The sequence below is a fragment of the Triticum aestivum genome, chromosome 2D (assembly GCF_018294505.1).
Source record: "Triticum aestivum cultivar Chinese Spring chromosome 2D, IWGSC CS RefSeq v2.1, whole genome shotgun sequence".
In the NCBI taxonomy this organism is placed as follows: Eukaryota; Viridiplantae; Streptophyta; class Magnoliopsida; order Poales; family Poaceae; genus Triticum; species Triticum aestivum.
The window spans coordinates 649,525,651-649,546,502 of NC_057799.1; the positions used below are offsets into that span (position 1 = coordinate 649,525,651).

At 44.7% G+C, this 20,852-nt stretch overlaps 4 protein-coding genes across 5 annotated transcripts; 2 read left to right on the plus strand and 2 right to left on the minus strand.

Moving 5' to 3' along the window:
• Nucleotides 1–2,320: 2,320 nt before the first annotated feature.
• LOC123055383 (uncharacterized) lies at nt 2,321–3,296 on the plus strand (the record flags this gene model as incomplete). Its single annotated transcript, XM_044479383.1, is given in 2 exon segments — nt 2,321–2,596; nt 2,798–3,296. Coding segments are annotated over 2 exon segments (372 nt in total), but the record flags the coding sequence as incomplete, so codon positions are not given.
• Nucleotides 3,297–5,524: 2,228 nt separating this feature from the next.
• Nucleotides 5,525–9,329, minus strand: LOC123050819 (uncharacterized). The gene is made up of 3 exons (XM_044473550.1): nt 8,759–9,329; nt 7,273–7,502; nt 5,525–6,378 (listed from the first exon to the last, which is right to left on the minus strand). The coding sequence occupies exons 1-3, from the start codon at nt 9,282–9,284 to the stop codon at nt 5,755–5,757; spliced, it is 1,380 nt and encodes a 459-aa protein (XP_044329485.1). The 5' UTR covers nt 9,285–9,329; the 3' UTR covers nt 5,525–5,754.
• Nucleotides 9,330–11,251: 1,922 nt separating this feature from the next.
• LOC123050820 (RNA demethylase ALKBH9B) lies at nt 11,252–12,621 on the plus strand. Its single transcript, XM_044473551.1, has 2 exons — nt 11,252–11,547; nt 11,673–12,621. Exons 1-2 carry the CDS (start codon nt 11,343–11,345, stop codon nt 12,494–12,496), a joined length of 1,029 nt encoding a protein of 342 aa, XP_044329486.1. The 5' UTR covers nt 11,252–11,342; the 3' UTR covers nt 12,497–12,621.
• Nucleotides 12,622–13,782: 1,161 nt separating this feature from the next.
• LOC123055384 (zinc finger protein zpr1) lies at nt 13,783–20,154 on the minus strand. 2 transcript variants are annotated; one of them, XM_044479385.1, is made up of 16 exons: nt 19,809–20,152; nt 19,667–19,711; nt 19,529–19,569; nt 19,352–19,433; nt 17,737–17,781; nt 17,590–17,646; nt 17,429–17,488; nt 17,218–17,345; nt 16,301–16,565; nt 16,159–16,225; nt 15,941–16,011; nt 15,736–15,825; nt 15,211–15,319; nt 14,649–14,740; nt 14,119–14,224; nt 13,783–13,989 (listed from the first exon to the last, which is right to left on the minus strand). In XM_044479385.1, the coding sequence occupies exons 1-16, from the start codon at nt 19,938–19,940 to the stop codon at nt 13,886–13,888; spliced, it is 1,494 nt and encodes a 497-aa protein (XP_044335320.1). In that variant the 5' UTR covers nt 19,941–20,152; the 3' UTR covers nt 13,783–13,885. The 2 variants fall into 2 exon arrangements, with proteins under 2 accessions (XP_044335320.1, XP_044335319.1); XM_044479384.1 differs by having other exon boundaries at nt 17,590–17,781; nt 19,809–20,154.
• Nucleotides 20,155–20,852: the final 698 nt, after the last annotated feature.

A 20,852-nucleotide genomic window follows, 5' to 3' on the forward strand; every position in this document is an offset into this window, starting at 1 on the left:
GAGGGCCAGCGCGTGGCGGTTACTAAGTCATAGTGTAGCGCCTATGTGCTAGGTGCTGCACATGGCGGTGTGACGCTTTTACCTCTAGGCGCTGCACAACCAGGTGTGAGGCCGACGCTTTTACCTTTAGGCGTTGCACGACCAGGTGTGGGGCCGACGCTTGGCAGGAAGGCGGTGCTCTGTAGGGTGCAGTGCTTGGCTGTCGACGCTGCACAAAAGGGTCAGTCGAGTGAAAAAATTTCTGACACGGTTTAGTTTGTGAAATACTTTGGTTTAGAGGTCAATTTTATGAATTTTGCCTCCGCTCAGCTAGTAGTACCCCTTTTTGCTTCCTTCTAATTTCACGCACGCACCTAGGTACGTTGAGAACCGAGACGTGTCGATGAAGTGGCTCCCGTCCCGTCGCGTGGACAAGCAAGCATAGGATGCCGACGCAGCCCCCACCAACACCACGTCCCATGGGGACGGGGGGTCTGGCTCTGGCCAGCGATGCGTCGGGTCCATGCCCTGCCTGCCTGCCTCGTCCCCCCGGCCGGCCCATGGAGAGGTCATTTTAGCTACAGTCTAGTACAGAGGAGCATGTGCGCGCGATTTGTTTGCTTTCACCACTGTACAGTCTAGTACAGAGGAGCGTGTACTATAGGAGTAGCTCCGTTAAAAAAATAGATGACCCAATTTTATACTAGAGTTATACTAGAGTTAGTATAAAGTTGGGTTATCTATTTTAAAACAAAGGGAGTAGCTAAGAAATGGACACCGAAAGGCGCGCCGTGCCGTGCCGGTCGCTCGCCTTTCACTTTCACGGCGTGCTGTCGAGTGCGCGGTTCCTTGATAACTTGTTTATTCGCCCGCCCACTTGCCCCATCCCCCGGTTGCAACTTGCCAGGGATTTTTCTTTTTTTGCGGGTGAGGGATTTGTACTATTTGGAAAAGGTTTTCTATGGAGAGCTGCTATGCACACGATACTCTTGGACGATTCAGAGACGATAGTGCAAATCAGACCATCTATACAAAGGACTAGGTGCAACACAGCCAGTGGATTAAACATATCGTCTCTGAATCGTCCAACAGTATCGTCTGTGAAGTAGTTTCGTTTTCTATGGTATAGTTTTCGTGACATATACTTTATACGTATTTGATTTGAAAAAGGTGTCATATATATATACTAGTAAGGTTTTTTATGGCTCAAAATGATAAGAAAAAGTGTTCAAATCAACCGGATGATTTTCTGTCGCTATAAGCCGCCTCGTACACTCGCCACGTGCCCTCCTGAGCCCACCGCTTTCCTCCCCATCTTATCCCTTCCAGCGCTCTTTCCTTCACTCGTCCCCTCCCTCATCTTTTCCCCCCTTTTTCCTCTCACACGTCTCTCTCCTTTGCACTCTGCCTGGCGACCACCGGAACGTCAGTCGCGCGCTGCTGCCAGGAAGAGGCGATGAAGCATCCGCCATCACCACCGTGTGATGCGTCATCTGCAGTGAAGCGCGCCGGAGCTGCAGTGAAGCACGCCGGAGTTGTAGTGAAGCTCGCCGGAGCTGCAGTGAAGCATGCCAGAGGGTCGTCGGAACTTGGTCGGAGTTGCAATGAAGCGAGCCGGAGGCTCGTTGAAATTTGGTCGGGGTTGCAATGGAGCTCCGCCGGAGCTGCAGTGAAGCACACCGAAGGGTCGTCGAACCTGGTCTGGGTTGCAATGGAGGGCCGGTGGCGCCGCCGGTGCTGCCATGGAAGCTGCTACTGGGGGGATACATGTGGTCAATTTTGCGTATGATGGATGCAAGAGCGCTAGCAGAGAAGGAAGACTGGGGTCGTCCAGATTGGACGGCTGGCAAGGCGGATGATTTCCTCATCCGGCTTATTTGTAGCAGTGGTCAAACGGCAAACCCGGACGGAGGAAGTAATTGTGGTGACGTAGTCGCGGATTGATCCTTGGCCTCCTCCCTCCCCTCCATGGAGCAGTTACTAATCCGCATCCGCGAGATCATATTGGTGATCCCTGGCCGCAATCACCGCACTAGTTGCATCGCTGATCCTTCATCAAAGTAGGATATAGTACGAACTTGCATTACATACGTGACACGTTGGCCGCTCGCTCGCTCGCTTGCATGCACCGGACGGAACGGTCTTCAGGATCGGCGTGGATAGTTTTGAATGCGCCGCGTGCATCGGCGTGTACCGTTCGTCAGGATTGGCAGTTAATTATTATATTACGCGTCCCAGTCCCAGAGGATCGAGTATATGCCTCGGTGCGTGGATCATTATTGCTGTGGGGCCCTCCACTGGCGTTAATTGCTCCGCGGCATTACGGGAGAAGTTTGTATAGGAGATACCAAAGTTCCCCTATGCCTCCTACAATGAGAAGTATCCACCTGGCAAGCGCACAAAAGATAAGCCACGTCCAGCTTGGGCTCCTGAAGATTTTGTTGAGCATAGCTTCTTGTCCACGAGACCCACCCCATTTGAGCTGCGCAATCTCTTTAAGCAAGTGCGTAATCATTTCGAGAAGCTATCACCTGTGACCATTGAAAGTGAATCTGAAAAGTTTGACAAAGCCCACAGCACAAGATACCCCTTACCTCCCCCTGCCACAGAGAAAGAAGTAAGTTATCTTGTTGCATAGTCGATTTGACTGCAATATCCTTCATATGATTCGATTGTTTGCATCCTCTGGTGTTACTGTTGCAAGCTATGGTTTCTGTTTTTAATAGTGTGCCTATTGTTTAATTGCATTCGTTTTGTGTTGAATGTGGCTACTTTTCTCTTGTTCTGAGTATTGTATTCGCTATTGTTTAAATATCAGGACACTTACCATATAGTGCGAATACGGACCCACCATCGTTTCAAGCACAGTGCGCGTCAGAGAGTTATCATGGAGTTCCTATGTCAAGTTCTATGATGGTGTGCTGGAGGATGTGGAGAAATTCTTGGTTGCGCTTTATGGAAAACATAATTCGAAGCCATCCAAAGAAGGCCGTTTGGTGTTTGAGACGATCTTCGTACTCCTTGGCGAATGCCCTCGGTTTGGTCCCTTAGAAGAAGATTCTTGCTGTTCTATTCTGTTCTGGGACAGAGCTCTGGCTAGGTGCATTGCTGTTGGGCGGTTGTTTGATTTGATCAAAAACTGGAGAAGCCTGTCTTACACAACATTCTGTTTATTATTACTGCTCTTGGAGGAGAGCCTGGTTGCCAAAATCAAACAAGAACTGCGTGAGGATGAGACTGATCTTGGTGCTTTGATTGAGGAAGTGGAGGAGAACCGTGCTGTGTTGGGAAGGAGATTTGAAGCCATCTTTGTGAGCTCCAAGGCGTTAGATGCATTCCCTGCTCTGAAACAAGAGAGTAAACGGTTGTTGGCCAAACCTGATCAGATGGGACCCTATGTAACTGCCACTCTTGCTCCATCTGTGCGTGGGAAAGCAAGTTTGGATCAGTTGATCCATCGGTTCCTCTACCTTCTTAGGTTTGACAAGGTGGTTGTTCCTGGGATCCTTGCGAGGAAGGGCGGCTACGAGGGTCCCCTTGGTATCCACTTCTCGGCAGAGACAGAGGATGGTCAATCTTGAACAATCCGTGGTGGTGGTTTATCTTGTATCTTGCTCTTGTGTTGAACATGGTAATGTTAGTGTAGCCCTTGTTGAACATGTTGTTTGGTGTAGGAGCTGAACACCTTGAACAAATGTGGTGTGGTGGCAAAGTTTTGCATGCCTCTTGTGTTGAACATGGTAATATTAGTGTAGTATCCTGAACACCTTGAACAATTGTGGTGGATGATCTTGCACCCTGCTCTTCTATTGAAACTTGTAGTCGCCTCTTGTGTTGAACATGGTAATGTTAGTGTAGTATCCTGAACACCTTGAACAATTGTGGTGGCTGATCTTGTACCCTGCTCTTCTATTGAAACTTGTAGTTGCCTCTTGTGTTGAACATGGTAATGTTAGTGTAGTTATCCTGAACACCTTGAACAATTGTGGTGGCTGATCTTGAAACTTGTGTAGTTGATGAGCCTGACCGCATCCGTGGTCATAGTCTTGTCGGGATTAAAAATGCAGGTCCGTTTAGATTATTAGAAATGCGTCTTCTCTTCTCCCCTCCCCTCTGATGTTCCTCTCTTGCTTCTCGAGCTTGCCTAAACTGTCAGCTCTCGATGCTGGGGACGAAGACGCTGTCAAAAACTGTCAGCTTGCCTCGAAGCTTGTGACGTGCTTGCTCTTGGCGACTCATCTTTCTCGTGCAGATTAAAACCTTCAACATGCGCGCTTGGCCTGCTGCTGGTAGGGGAATTCAGTACCTAAACAAACACTAGTAGCTCACTCACGGGCTGTTCCATTCTTTGACTGCGGGGCAAATCATCTCAAGTTACGCCCTCTTTGGCCATCAGAGCTTTTGCTCCTACCCAGAGCCGTACCCCAGAAATCAGGGGCCCCGACCGAAATCAGCACCATGCATAAGAAATCAATTAGGTAAAAACACCTTTTATTAATAATCATTGCATTAGTACAAATATCTCAAAAGAATACCAAAAGAAAAATCTCAGAATTTTGAGCTACAAGTCTATCTACATTAGTATTCTCAAAATTACCATCGACATTAGAATCTATATTCTGATTTTCCCAAGATACTTGTGCTTCTTTCATAGATATATACTCCCTCCGTCCCATAATATAAGAGCGTTTTTTACACTAATGTAGTGTCAAAAACGCTCTTATATTATGGGTCGGAAGGAGTAGAAAATAATAATATCAATAGCCCACTTCTGATATTTAGAAGACATCCTGGAAATTTAAGGGCCTTGTTTGGCTGCCTTTTGTTTTTCCTTCTCTTTTTGCAGTTAAACGTTTCAGTCATTAATCCCCCGAAAATCACGTGCTCCTGGGAGATTTCGTTTCTGGTTTTCTCTTTTTGTCACTTTAGTCCTCTAGGGTTTTAGGTTCTCTGGTTTTCTTGATCTGTTTGTCTCTCGTGTTGCCGTCCGTGCTGTTGCCGCCGTTTCTTCTTGCTCCGTTTCCTTTTTTTCATGTATGTTTCTCATTATATTTTCGGGCAATGGAGATTTAATTTCCATTGCTGGGATAGTATTTCCACATCTTCTTCTTCAGAATCAAATTTCTTCTTCTCCTTTCAGCTTCTACTGTTGCTGGGATAGTATTTCCATCTTCTCAGATTTTCTTCCACTCTGTTTCTAGCACTGTCAGGTCAGGTCGTACTGAACCTAATTGGATGCTGCACTCAAGGGCCACCCCAGTGTGATTAATCAAGGGTATATATTTTTTCTACTATGATGCTACCCCAGTGTTATTAATAAGAGTAGCTTTTTTCTACTATGAGAAACGTTTTGCTCCAGTTTGCCCATGCGGGACGACCCACATTTGTTAGCTTGGCAAAGGTCACGGCTTTGTCCAAAACAAACTACATTCGTCAATTTGACTCGACCACAATTATATACTCCCTCCACTTGAAAATACTTGTCGGAGAAATGGACAACCAGACAATACTTGTCGGAGAAATGGACAACCAGACAGAGGGAGTATTACATAATAAAAGGCACCTTCCCAGCCAGTTCGACTCAAACACAGTATATATTACATAATGAAGGTACCTTCCCAGCAGGGCAACAGTTGTACGAATGGAACAAAAGAAAACATAGGTCTACTTAGTTTGATGACACGTTCAATCACCCAACACAACATAGGTCTCTACTTCAAAGTTAGATTACACAAGCACGAGTTCTAAGTTTGATCACCCCACCAAGTTGTCGAACTAGCCACAGAGAGAGGGGTAAGTGAAGGCATACCCCTCTGCCATGTTGTCAAGTTTGTCTCTCACGAGTAGGGACCAAGCAATGACAACCTGCAGCTTAGAATCACCAATAACACTTTCCTGGCTGCTTATCTGACAATGCCGGGCACCGAATTCAAGCTCAGCCTGGTGAGCAACACCACGAGATTCTGTGTAACTTTTTATGATGATCCTCAGTGAACCTTTCAATTCCACAGTGACAACATTCCTTGCCAAAGGAACGTAACCTTCCAGATTTTCATGAAATTCTTCACTAGAATCAAACAACACAACTTGCCGACGTGCAGTAGGCAATGAACAAGCAATTTGCCCTCCAAATGCAAAAGTAGACAGCCCTCCGATAATACGAACTGATAATATTGTGGCCTGGACCGCACTACCAACAGTCTGGAGGTTTAACTTTGCTGAACACAGGCTGCCAAGGAAAAGAGCAGTATCACCACAAAAATGGTGGTGGTTAGTAGAACTGATCAATGTTTTATCTTGAGACTCACTTCCATCTTTTATCCTTAGTTCAACCTCAAAGTCAACAGGGTACTCATCCAGAATAGCACGAGAAGGGCCAGTCAAGTGCAGAAAAGGATCCTGCGAACAACAATCATCATTATCATTACTAATGCCATGTGACATGGTTTACCATGAGAAACACACACGGAGAGAGAGAGAGAGACAAGAAAAACCACTGGATCTGAATCGAATCTGATTGCTTAACCATCATCGACACTTCATTTATGTACACAAATAACAAATGTAACTGCCATGCTGTACACGTACAGCGTACAGACCTACAATGCCCACCACCCAATGCAGTGACACACTCGACAGTGTCAACCCCAGGAATTAATGGTCTTATTGATTGTTTGAATGTTCCTCTTGCTGCTTACCACACTACAATTGATTATATCTTCCATGGTTATTAGAAGGTAGAATGGGAGATCAACAGACACATTGGCATAGTACTGGTTGGACCAGATAGTTACATGAAACCATTGCTTGACACCGAGCCCCTCTACTTCCTAATATGTTTTCATTTCTGTTTACTGAATTAATTTTCTTGCTTGAACTACATCAGGGGAGCGTGTGTCAGAACATAGAAGCCTATGATATTGCTGCTGTTGAGATACGCATTAAACTATTGCAATCAACTTTGACCATGCAACTATATCAACAAGGGCCTGTATTCTGCCTGGAAGATGCAGTATTGAAGATGCTTGCACTGATCCAGAATACATCTTGACTTCGATCAGAAGTACAAACTATTTTTTTCATATAATCTTTCCTTGTACTAATTACCACTAGACTAGATGTTGCTCAGAGAGCGAATTTGTTATCTGCTTTACTAATCAACCAATGCTGCTGAGCTTAAGAACCAGCAAAGCCATATCCACCGACATATTAATTTTCTATGTTTGCAAGTATAAATGTATGTATTATGCACAAGATCACATGCAAGAGGAAGGGAAAATGTTGTATACATACCTCTTTAGTGAGTACTTGGCAGTTAGTACTGGAGCGAGAGAAGAGAAGGTTGCGGTTACCATCCACAGCATCTCGAGCAGCGACCACGCCGTAGACACAGAGTGGCCACTTCAAGCTGTCATTTAGCTCAAAGATTTCGAATGAGTAGATCTGCAAGGCCTGGGTGGCAAAGGCGGAGGATGGGATGATACCAGGGACACAAGGGGTAAAGTACATAGGAGACAGTGTGGCTGCAACATCAATGTGTGTAGTGTTATAATGTTATATAAATGTAGAAACTACTAAACAAAGGGAAGTACAATTTCTTACTATACAAGAAGAAAATGAGCAAGTGAAATGATTGCATTGACTGAGAAATTCTTATTAATAAGAAAGAAAAAGGAAGCAAAAGCACGAAATACATAGGAGCACACAGGTGCTACACACTCATCGACTTCAAAGCCAAACATCCACTTAGGAAACTGTGCACTAGTGTGTATTTGTGTAGGTATATAGCTTTTCCCATCATCTATATCATTGGTGTATTTTCTTTCAAATGCACTGTGGAATGGGCCGTCCACAACTTCACTGTCCAGACTTTACTTCATTAAGTACTACCTTCCAGCAGCTACTCCTACTAGATAACTTATTGTCTGCATGTTTGAATGGTACGGTTTGCTAGTCCTCTGAGATGCATATATGATCAAGCAATACCCTTTTCTCTAGAGTAAATGGGTTAGAGAATAAATTGACCTGTTCCTAACTCTGACACGCATGTTGCATTTAAATTCTAGGAATTGGTGTGGATTTCTGTAATTTCTGACATGAGCACTAATTCCCCGGGAACTACTACAATGAATTTCCCCAGAGTTAAAAGTTTTCTATCAAAACTGGAATTTTGGAATGACAAGTGGTGCTGAATTCAGTGACAAGTGACTCGTGTACTGTGGAAGGATGGCAACATTGTTTGCTGTTTCTCTGCAATTTCTTGGTTATTTTATTTGCATAAATCTTTACCTTATCTCTTCTCATGTTTGTGGAATGGAAGTTTATACGGTTCTCTGCAATGTTGTTTTATTCAGCGCGTATACAACAAGTTTTCTAATGTATGTACAACATTTATTGCTGCTGTTTGTATTTCTACTAACTGAAAATTGCTATTCCTATTGCTAACTAACTGAAAACTGATATTATTATTGCTAACTAACTGAAGAACTAATGTTTGTATTTTCTAATGGCTGAAATCATAAAGTCTGAAGCAGTATTCTTGTTCTGATGTGCTGGATAGATGCCTAGCAGCAATGTCTGAAGCATGTGTCTTTGTCTTATATGGTTCACTCATTGGACTAGTTGCTGAAATTACTGAATGCATTTTTCTTTCTCTGCAGCCACTAGACAATTCTGCACGCGTATGAAGCATTTTAAGGAAGAAAAAGGAAGGAAAGCTGACTAGAAAAATTAGTTAGATGAGATAACAAGACCAGAGCATGGACGAACTCTAACTTACTTATGTCGTGGAAGCCGCCGCATCCTAATACTGGACTCCCCCAAGTCGACACCCAGCTCTTACGTCGCTCCTTGTAAGGAGAAATTGCAGCATCCTGAGAAGACTCGCTTGAAGATGGCGATGCGCGCGTCCTTATGCTTCTGGAGAGGCTCGCACATGTTTTGGACAAGAGATGCAGTAATCTGAGCTTCTCCAATGGGATTGGCACACCGAGTTCCCTCAGAGATTGGATGCGGTAGGTCAGTCTGTGTGCCTCGTGCAAGAGTAGATCCACGGCCTCCTCGTGATGAGGAACAAGGTAAGGCCAACGCACCAGAGGCGCGCTCCCGACCTCAGGGGCGGACAACAGCTCGTGCAGTTGAGGTGCTCTTCCATCAGAATGCTGCTCTAGATAAGCCTTCTTTCCAGCAATCGTCTCCAGGCCCCGGGACCTGAGCTCATTCCGCAGCAAATCGGTCTCCCACCTCAGGAGACCACGGTAGCGACGAAGAGCTTCTCCCGAGTCTGGATTCGACCCGCTGCCCATCGACACGTTTCCTTTTTCTTTGTGGCGAACAACCTAGCAGCTTAGGGTTTCAATAGCGATGTGGCCGGCGGGTTGGGATGGTTGTATATATAATATGGTGCTGTCCCACCCAAGCAAGCTCAGTCCGGCCCGGTCTCTCCTCGGAGGGACCGGCCCAAGAAGAACCTATTCTTCTTCTCCACAAGTAAGTATGGCCCAGTTCTCCGCTTGCCGGCCCGTCCATTAACGTCCGTGCCCCTTTTTTTTTTTTGCCTCGAAAAGAAAAAGAAAAAAGATGAATTTTTTTGTTCTGAAAAAAATGCAGCTGCTTTCCTATTTTATCCAAAAATCAAACTTCGTAAACTAGAAAAAAAATATCCACATTAAAAACATCGTTAGTTATGCCGTGACATACATTTTTCTATTGTATTTACTTCCTATATTTTGTTGTTCACATTCCCATGGCATCACTTCGTAACTCTTTTCTACCCGCGGCTTCTCTTCTACACTCGTGTTGAACTGTTACGTGATTTAAGTAACATTGTGTTCCGGGGATTGACAACGGACCCCCAACCACGGCGCCCATGGCACTACTACAGAGCCGCGCGCGTCCTGGGGTTAACATCTCTTCTCTTCTATACTCATGTTGAATTGTTATGTAATTTACATAAGATTTGTGTTTTGCCCCCAACACTACTACAAAACCAAAAGCACAAGTGACTACTCATCACTAACTGCCCTATGACCATGCGTCAGTGATGAGGATCATCACTAGAGGGACAGCGCGGGCGCATCAGTGATAAGCCTCTGCAGGACTTCCAAGACGGTTAACATAGACCGGTTAAAATTAGGTATGTATGTGTTACTGCCCTCCTCAACCGTAGCGAGGTCGATTGTTCATCACAGACTAATGTCAAAATGAACCATCAGTGCTGCTACTACTTTATCAATTATCACTGGCTACCCCTAGTGGCTTGTCATTGATGTTTGTTCAAACTTCGTCCTCTTTTTTTCCGTGGTGAGAAATGTGTGAAATAGAGTATTGACGCATTCATGACTCCTCGATTACCATCGCCATCGTCTGCGCACCGGTGTGTGGGTTCACGACGAGCATGCATTGAATCGACGATGATTCCCACGGCAACGACCAATCGGCTCTCAATGTGCATTTCCCATGACACCGGTCGGCCCACATTATTCTTCGCATATTATAAATGTCAAAAGGGGATTGACACTGAAAATGAAGAACCAAAATTATATGGCAGAGGAACACTGACAGGGTAAGTTTCCAAACGGTATGTGTTATACTTTCCCCACCAAATAACCTCAGTCCGACCCGGTTTCTCTTCTCCGTCTACTAAGAGGGACTGGTCCAAGAAGAAGCTATCATCTCCATGGCAGCAGCAGACAGGCTGGCGACATAAGTATGTCCCATTTCTTCACTCGTCGACCTGTCCAAGAACCTCCGTGCCCCTTATTATTTGCCTCCGAAAGAAAAATATGCTCTAATGAAAAATATGCTTACTATTCTAAAAAAATACAGGCGCTTGCCTATTTGGATGCACGGTTTAAGAGATAAAATGTTTTAAATAAACAGATCTGCAAAAAGGAAAAACTTTCAGGTTGCGACAAGTGGCGCGCATTCAGCGCGCCACTTATCACAACCTGGGAAAGATGGGACTGATATTTGAAATGAGCACTGCTTAATTAGACACAAGAGCTCGGCAGGCTCAGCAGTGTAAAGGCTTCCCTAAAAAAAAAAGCAGTGTAAAGGCCGTCCGTCGCGGAGGCCAGCCCACCCGATGCCGGCCCAGATAGAATAGGTTATGCAAATCGACTGACGAGCGCGCGCGCTAGAAGAAGGCGGGAACGCGAGAATACGCGTCCGCCCGCGCCCACCCACGCGCGCCACACGTGTTCGATGAAACACCCGACCCGACCCCGATTTGGAAGTGGCCTCAGCTTTCCGTATAAAGCTGAGCTACCTCAGCCGCCAATCCAATCCAGTCAAATCCTCTGCCTCGTCCGCCCATCAGATCCCCTTGCTCTGCCTCAGCCGCCGCCGCCGGAGCCGCCGCGATGTCGTCGCTGCTGCCCGACGAGGGCATGGCGAGGGTGCGCCGCAAGAAGGACTTCCGCCACATGGAGCGCGTCGACGGCCGCATGCTCAACATCCTCCAGGGCCTCGAGCTCCACGCCAACGTCTTCTCCCCCGACGAGCAGGCCAGGATCGTCGCCTGCGTCCTCGACCTCCAGGACCAAGGCCGCCGCGGCCGCCTCCGAGGTATTATCCAACCTTCCCCCTCTTCTTCTCCAACACTTCTCCGATGAATCAATCAATCAATTCCTTCTTCCTCCCCCGATCTTGATCTGACGAGCTCGGTTCTTCTCCGGCGCGTGTGACTGCAGAGCGGACCTACTCGGAGCCGCGCAAGTGGATGCGGGGCAAGGGCCGGGCCACGATCCAGTTCGGCTGCTGCTACAACTACGCCGCCGACCGGGACGGCAACCCGCCGGGCATCGTGCGGGACGAGTCCGTCGACCCGCTGCCGCCGCTCCTCGCCGCCATGGCGCGCCGCCTCGTGCTCTGGCGCGTGCTCCCGCCCTCCTGCGTGCCCGACAGCTGCATCGTCAACGTCTACGACGTCGACGACTGCATCCCGCCGCACGTCGACCACCACGACTTCCTCCGCCCCTTCTGCACCGCCTCCTTCCTCGCCGAGGCGCCCATCCTCTTCGGCAGGGACATGCGGGTGGTCGCCCCCGGGGAGTTCTCCGCCGCGGCCTCCATCCCGCTGCCCGTGGGGTCCGTGCTCGTGCTCGCCGGCAACGGCGCCGACGTCGCCAAGCACTGCGTCCCCGCCGTGCCGGCCAAGAGGATCTCCATCACGTTCAGGAAGATGGACGCCTCCAAGGTCCCGTTCGGCTTCCGGCCCGACCCGCTGCTGCAGAGCCTCGCGGCTGCTGTGGTCCGGCCGGCGATGACAGCGGCGAGCGCGCCTCCGAACAGATCAGCCTGGGAGCAGGGCCAGGGCGAGCCGGCCAAGCATGCCACACCTCAGCAGCAGCAGCAGCAACCGGCGGCGCCTCTGTACCAGGCTGCTGCTGCTGTTAGGGCGGGACAGACACAGTCACAGAGCCCCGGCGGCGGAGTGCCTTTCAGCCTCTCCACCGACGAGTTCCCGGCGCTTGGTGCCTCGCCGGCCAGCGGACGAAGGCCGGGAAGGAGATAAAAAACTCAATTTTTTGAAAGATGATTGTACTTCAGTTTGTTGGAGCTCCATGTATTAACGACATTCATTCATTCATCCCATGTATTAAAGAAAGAAAACTTATATTACTATATGAGTACATTGATGATGATGATCTACTCTGATTGAGTTGGTTTGATGATCCACTACAATCCGTGGCTCATGAAATTTCAAAGATGGCACTATCAAATGACCGCCGATTTCTAAATACTAATAGTGATTTACTATACATTTTCTTTTTACCATTATGTTCAGCATATTTTTCAGTTTTGTCTCCGCAAATAAAGTTTAAACAGCGAGAAGGGGTGTGTTCCTTGATTCAATTCATTACGGCATCTCCAACACAAGCCCTCAAACCTTGCCACATACGCAACGGACACCCCGGATCCATCCAAAACCTCTCCCGCGCCCGCATCCTCTCTCATCCGCGCCCGCGGCATTAAAAACAGGCGTGTTGGAGAAACCCACTCTGATGCCTGCTTGCCCTAGCTGGTCCCCGCTATTTTATAATTGTCCATGCCTGACACAATCCGCACCGCACCACCGTCGCTCCCGCTCCTCCTCACTGCACCACCTCCACCATGACCACGAGCCCTGAAGTGACCTGGGATAACCTTACGGCAGAGCAAAAATACTATCTCTCGACTCATCGTAGAGTAAATCATCATTAGAGTAACCCGATTTACTCTAATTGATCTGCTATAATGATCAGCTCCAATCAGTGGTTCATGAAGTTTCTAAGCTAGACTATAAAAGTAGTGGGTTCAATTCTATCAACAGTAATGAGATATCCTCTTACCACTTCATCGGCAGAAATAAAGTTTAAACAGCAAGTAGAGGCAAAAGGAATTAATGATCTCATGTGGACTTGAGAAACAAAATCTGAACTACAGAGAAAATTGCTGCCTTGGAAGAAAAAATTGTTGAAAATCAGGTCACTGGAATCTACTGCCTGCCAAATCACCATCTCATGTCGATTTCGGCTACTGCCGTAGTATCAGACCGTTTCTCCATTCAGCTACTTCTACTCGGTACATATTTTCATTGCAGCATTCTTTATACTGAAAAAAAAAAGTTGACCTGCAGCCATCAAGAACACAAGTGTTGCACGATTGAACCAACGTCTTTGGCAAGGTGAACAAATAAAGTATATAGTTGAAACCATCTCCATACCTTCTACTCCCTCCGTTCCAAATTACTCGTCGTGGTTTTAGTTCAAAATTTGAACTAAAACCACGACGAGTAATTTGGAACGGAGGGAGTATTGATTAGGTTCATTCGTAAAACAAAAATTGAATACACCACGAAGTACCATATTTCAAATTACAGGTTACAACATTGTGCACAACAAGAAGACTAAACCAATATCTATTATGACGTGCTCGTCGTGTTGTAAGCCATGTCCGCAGAGGACGTGTCCATGTCATTCAAGCCCAGCTCCTCGTTTTGCTCCCAGCTCCTCTCGTACTCCTCAACTGCAATTCAATTCACAGACAAGCAGGTACTGGAATATCAATACATATTTTCAGCAATTCAAAACAATGACAAAACAAAAAAGTTTGCAACGAGCAGTATCATTTCTTGTTAGCTGTTTGTCATCTTACTTGTTAGCTGTTTGTCATCTTCTAGCGAATCTGTCGCTGGAGCAATAAACGAAGCCGCCAATGCATCATCAAGAATTAAAGTCCATGGCTCTTCTAGATTTAGAAGCTGAAATATACAGATACACATTAAAATATGTATGTAACAGATTGAAGGAAATCATTAACAGATTAACTCATGGCATCCTTCGACACCTATGCTGAAAAGGGACACCCAAAATAGCAGGTTATTTTCCACATGTTAGTAATAATTACATTCAATTCTGGACAGTAATTCAAAAAAACGATTTGCTCCATGTTTACCAAGAAAAGAACGCTGCCAGACAGCTTAGACTTTAACAAGTACTCCTTCCGTCCCATAATATAAGAGCGTTTTTTACATTAGTATGTAAAAAACGCTTTTATATTATGGGACAGAGGGAGTATAACTTTGCTCAAGAACTGATGTGTGCTTTATAATATTCTGAAGATTAGGTGAAATAGAACCTTGCTACAGCGACAATGTTCAACATATCAAAAGGAAAAATACCAACCTTTGCTAATCTCTCTGTGAAACCATCCCATTTCTTCTTCTTCCATTCATATGTGCTGTCACCCAACTGGAATCCATGAACTCGCTCCAGTGCTGCAAGCCCAAAAAGATGCATATATTTGAGTTTCAGGAGGAAATTTGTACCCATAACAATTCTAACGATCACATCGTATTCTGGTGTACTTCACATCGACATAAGTTGCACAAACTCTGTTGGAACACAAAAGCTTCCACAAACTTCAATTTTTTTAAATCTTCCTCTAAATCTAACGTATATGCATACCTGAAAGTGCAGAGAGTAACAAACATACATGTGCCACAATATTTCGAATAAATTCCTGCCTAGTCATATACTGTTAAGCTGTTGGCAAAAGAGATGGGCCTACGTCTAGCTATGAGAGGAACATCAACTATGCAACTTACCTACTAGATACTTCCATCTCATACAAGCTACGAAAAAAAAATACTGGAAGACACACCTTTGACTAGAATTAGCATGGCTCTTGCAGTCAATTTTGGTCCCATAAACAGAGGAGGCATGAGTATATAAGTGGCGAACATACCCTCGCATATTTTCACAATTAAACCTTCAACTGTTGTCACAATGCCACCCAGTGTTCCGCTTGACAGCTCCAACTCAAGTTCAGGTACACTAACTGCTGCTGAATCTGACTGAAAAAGTTAAGAGGTCTGAATCAACTAAGTTACATATGAGATATTGCAACAAGTCTGAACATCCTTTTTGGTTTTGCTAAATAATGGATAGTGGAGCCTATTCATCCATTTTGGTATGAAGAAACTGTAGTAAGATTCAACCCAACACATATCATGTTCCTTAATTACACAAGTATCACAAAGTTAAACTGTATTCACTCGCTAAAAGCTCCAGGTTAGGTAGTCCAAAACAGCCGAGTCATAACTAAATAACTACCAGCTCAATTGAAGAAGAAAATTACAAGGGGTAAGACACAAAGAAGTAACACTAATGTTCCCCGTTCCATATGTACAATCATTAATCTAATGCACATATATGGAAACTAAAAGATTTGCATGGAGAATGAGAGAATGGGAAAGAGTAAATTTCTAACCTTTATGACATCACGACTAAGATCTTTTACATTTCGCACAATCAGAGTTGTTTTCTTTCCTTTAGCTGGGATTTCACCACCAGGCTTCAACTGGTTAACGAGACAGTGGCATTTTTTAGTTCAGAAGTGTGACCAAGTACAACACTGGTAAATCCAGTTCTTTTTTATATGGAAAAAAATAATCAAATATGACACGGGAACTGACCTCTGAGTTGCGATAGCCACATGCATCACATGATGTAGCCATAACAATCACCTCTCGAAAATATGGGATTTCTACCAAAGGTTAAGGATCAGACACTAGTAAATACTGATTACTTGCAGCATTGCACCTCCATATAGTAGGATTGATCACATAAACAAAGCTACCAGAACCAAAACACTAGTCTATTTCCAAGATTGAATTTAAGGTGCAAAGGATACTTGTAGAAAAGAATCGTGTGACACACTCAGTAGCACAGGCCGCACATGTTGATGGTAAAGTATCAACCTGCCCAAGTAAATTTTGTAAGCCATAAGAGATCTTAATTGTTGATATGATTATTAGGCGACTGAACAGATGTACCTCTTCTGGTGCTGAATATCTACACAGTGCTGCAGTAATTTCATCAGAGTTTCCCTGAGCTATAGCACGGCGACCTGCAACAGCTCCAACTGAACCATGTGGAATCCTTTGCGGCCCACCAGAGTTTCCTTCCACTGTTGAAGCATCCTGAGAAGAGTCTCCAGATTCTTTGGTTGGTTCAGCAAGAAAACCGAGTGCTGCTTGTTGTTCATATGTCCTCTCATAGAATCTCAAAGACAACAAAGGATCTGATGAAGGTGCATTCCTGTTGATATACGCAGATAGATCAATATATGTCCAATTGCAAGTACTTAATGTGTGTGTGGAGCTATCAGCTATGTGCACCATAAGCCGTCACTCAAACTACTACAGGTTGTGCAGATTGCTGAATGAAGATTGAAACTCTGTGCTCTTGCCAAAGTACATTTCTCTACCCTGAACTCTAAAGACCATTTGAATTGCAACCCTCAAATAAGAAAGGAATTTACTCCACACCCCTCAGTTGACTACGCAGATTTTTTGGCTGACATGTGTGGCACATGTTTTGTTTAGTTGATGTGGCGCCTACATGGGAAAGAAAATCAAGGAATTATTTAATGATAAATAATTTCTACATCCCATAATTTATTTACAGATTAGTTGAATTTCATAATTAATATATAATAATCCAAATTTACAGTTTTAAACACACATGCCTTACCCATATTTCCTTGGATATCATTCACAATTTTCTGTTTTAGTATTTATCTTTACTTTTACGACCGTTTCTATTATTTGATGAGAAAGAAGAAACAAATGTAGTTTGAAGTACAGATATGCTTAGAAGTTAGACCTATTCTTTCATGACAAAGCAATTTCAAGATTCCAAGTATTCTCATCTCAAATAATATGAACTCTGAAGGCTACAAAAAACTTACGGGTTCTCGATGAAGCTGTTACCAGAAGCATCATCAAGAATAAAGGTAAAAGCAGCTTCCCCTGATCCAAGAGATCTCAATTTTACTAAGAACTGTTCAATAGCTTCAGCCTTTTGAGGATCCACTTTCTGCAGGTACCAAAAGAAATTAGTGTATCACTGGGTGGCTCAATTGTAATTGAAAAACTCAGTAGACAAGCCACAAGCTTCACCTTTCTTTCATCCTGAAGTGCTTGCAACTCACTAACAGCTCGCATAATGCTCCCTTCCACCTAATACGCGACAAAAAAACTAAGTAACTAACAATAAAGGAAAATATAATTTAGAAGGAACCATCTCCCCAGAATTATATACAGAAAACAATGAAGCGTACTGTTGAAAGTGTTCCACGTTGAGCTTCTGGAGGGATCTCAAAGTCTAGTTCTGGAATCTGCATATAGGTCAAAGTGTAAAAGTACATAAAACATAGAGAATATGTGTATAGCACAAATGAATTAACAAGTGCATGGATCAGCATTACCTTAATAGTTGCTGAATCAGATTTCACAACTTGACGGTTCAGTATCTGTGCCAAAACAGCTTGTCAGTGACATGAATATGGATAGGAAGCCAAATGCATGTGGATTTAAATGTGAACTGAGGCTCACAAATGTTAGTGCGGTGAGGTATGGAAGAAAGTGGTTCAGTGATAGAGATCAGAGCAAATAATAACACATCACAAGTAAAACAGCCATTCAGGTGCAAATGTGGTGGCAATTAACTGGTGAAGTGGGACACGTTGCAGCGAAGAACATATGAAATACAACAGCAAACAGCCTTTCAGGTGCAAGTTGTAACATTAAAACAATGCAACATTTCAATTATTTAGAGTCACCAGAAAACTGATCTTACAATCTATCAAACAAGATCATGTTTTGTGGTTGGAATAGACAAGTATGTGAGATATAAGTGCTGGACATCTACCAAAATGAAGTGATGCTCTTAAAAAAACTTCACAATTTTTCTGCAATGAGAAATTGAGAATGTGCCGTGGGTAAAGTTGATCTGGTTGCTCTATGGACCTGGTGCCCATCATGCTCAGGTTTATCTTGGTGGAGGAATGTTCTTGGCGTTTGAGATATCTACCATAGTATTACTCACTACTCCAAGTGATGGAGCTTCTATCTTGCTTCGGAAAGATTATTAGTCCAACCGAGAGATACTGGCTGAAAAGTTTAACAGCCTATTTCTTTTCGTCCTCAATCAAGATGCCACAGTTCAAGAATTCTTAGCCTACTGCACACTTACATTCTCTCTTTGCTTTGCCCCTTTCGATTCAAGCATATGAGGAGAGCTTCCACTTGCTATCCAGCTACGTGACTGTTATTCACGCGCTAGATCAGAATGATACTAGAACATTTGCTTGGGGAGTTCTAATATTTTTTTGTGGACAGGTTCTACAGATTTTTGTTTGAAAGAGACCTAGCCCTGAGAAGTACTTGGAAATCTAATTGTTTAATACTCCCTCTGTCCCATAATATAAGAACGTTTTTGACACTACACTAGTGTCAAAAACGTTCTTATATTATGGGACGGAGGGAGTAAAAGTGAAGGTGGTTACTCCACCTGAACACAAAGGGTATGATGCTCCATTGACAGTGGCAGCCTGATTCAGGGTCGCAAGTGTGATTTATAGTATATCCTACTAACGTCCTGGAAACTCGTGATCGTTTTTCTGGTTATGATTTTGCGTGGGATATCTACGCATTCATAGGGACCTTCACAGGCCAATTGCCCCATGCCTCAGTTCTGCTTCGGAGCACTTTGTTGGCCTTTTTTTCGTACCATGCGCCTCCTGGAAAATTTGGAAGGAAAGGAGCGAGTTCATCTTTCAAGGACAGCCGCCCTCATTTGCTTGCTGGAAAGTTCACTTTCAAAGTAACCTACAGCTTCGCCATTTGAGTGAGGGCATGTTTGGTAGTTTAGTTCAACCTCTATTTGACTGGTTGCTTAATCTGTTTGTTTAAGTTCATTTTCCTTTGTTCTCTCTTTTATCCACCTTGGATACATACAGTTTGTAAGATACTAATTTCTTTATGAAATCTACACCCTAAAGTATCTCAGTCAACAAACAAAAAAGAGAAGAAAGAAAATACCTCAGGCTGCCCCTTGGGGACTTTCAAAGTGTAGCAGCATCCCTTGGGCTGGAGCTGCCCCGCAAACTGAACCTCGTTGTTCCTAGCACATCGGCACACCAGAGTTAGACTTTATTTACACTACTATAAAAAATCCAACAATGCAACACATGCGCCGTGACGCAGACGCTGCGTTACCTTTCGCTGCAATGCGGGCACTCGAAAGCCATCAGAACAACCTGCAGATTCACAGAGGCAAATTTCAACACCTATCCCGAATCAAAACAGGCAGCTTTCTCCACAGATACGGAGAGAAGAGTAGTAGCTCTAGCTCACCTCCCGGAAGTGCGGGATCAGAGTCAGCAGTATCCTCGTCGTGCCCTGGCCACAGGAAATTACAGTTCACAAACTTCAGTCTGTGGAAATCTAGGAAGACTACAGAAACTGAAGGAAAGGGAGGTCAAGGCGAGGCTCTCACGTTCTCGCCGCAGCGCATGCAGAGGGACTCTACGACGTGGAGCGGCGTGTCGCGCGCGCCCTCGTCGCCCGCCGACTCCGCCGCGGAGCGGATGTCCACCACCACGCCCCTGTCCTCGCCGGAGCTCGCCATGGCGTCGCGTGGCGCGGGGAAGCCGGTGCGGGCTGGGCTTCTCGCGAGAGGACGGAGCTTTCGGAAGCTCGCTGGTCCGGGGAGCAGGGCGGAGACCGCCGGCACGGGCGGCGGCAGGAGGGCGTGAGCGGCGGCGGCGGCGGCGGCGCGAACCCTGGGAGCAGGTTTTCGTCGCTGTGGAGGAGAAGGATTGGGTAGTTGGGCTGGGCAAGAAGCCGACCCAAATCCAGTAGAAGTAAGAAGTCTCTGGACACTAGGCAAAGATGGGCTGGGTTAACGTCAAAACGACATGGGCCGAAAGCATTCAAATAAATGTTCACACGTTTAAAAATAATGTTCATTAAATTTTGGAAAGTGTTCATCATACATTAAAAAATGTTCAATGTGTATAAACAAATGTTCGTGTGTACATCAAAAAGGTATAACGTATATTCAAAAAAATGTTTAGCATTTATTTGGAAAAAGTTTCAGCATGTATTTTTTTTAAAAATCATTGAACATGTATCTGAAAAATGTTTCACATGTATTAAAAAAATCAATATGTACTCAAAAAATGTTTAACATGTATTTGAAAAAAAGTGCAAACATGTATTTAAAAATATTGTTCACCATGCATTTGAAAAATGTTCAATATGTTTCAAAAAAATGTTTAGTGTGTATACAAAAAATATACAACATGAATTAAAGGAGCCGACTTGTATTTGAGAAAAATGAAAAGAAAAAGAAAAAAACAAACCGAAAACCCCAAAAATAAAGAGCAAAAACAAAAACATAAAAAATAAAGAAAAACTCACAAAAAAATTGAAAAAATAAAAAGGGTGTGGAACCTTACCAAAGCCCGTGGAAGGTTCCCCAAACCGATGTTGAAACCTCTACAAAACGTTCATTGGGCTGACCCATCCTACTGCATGC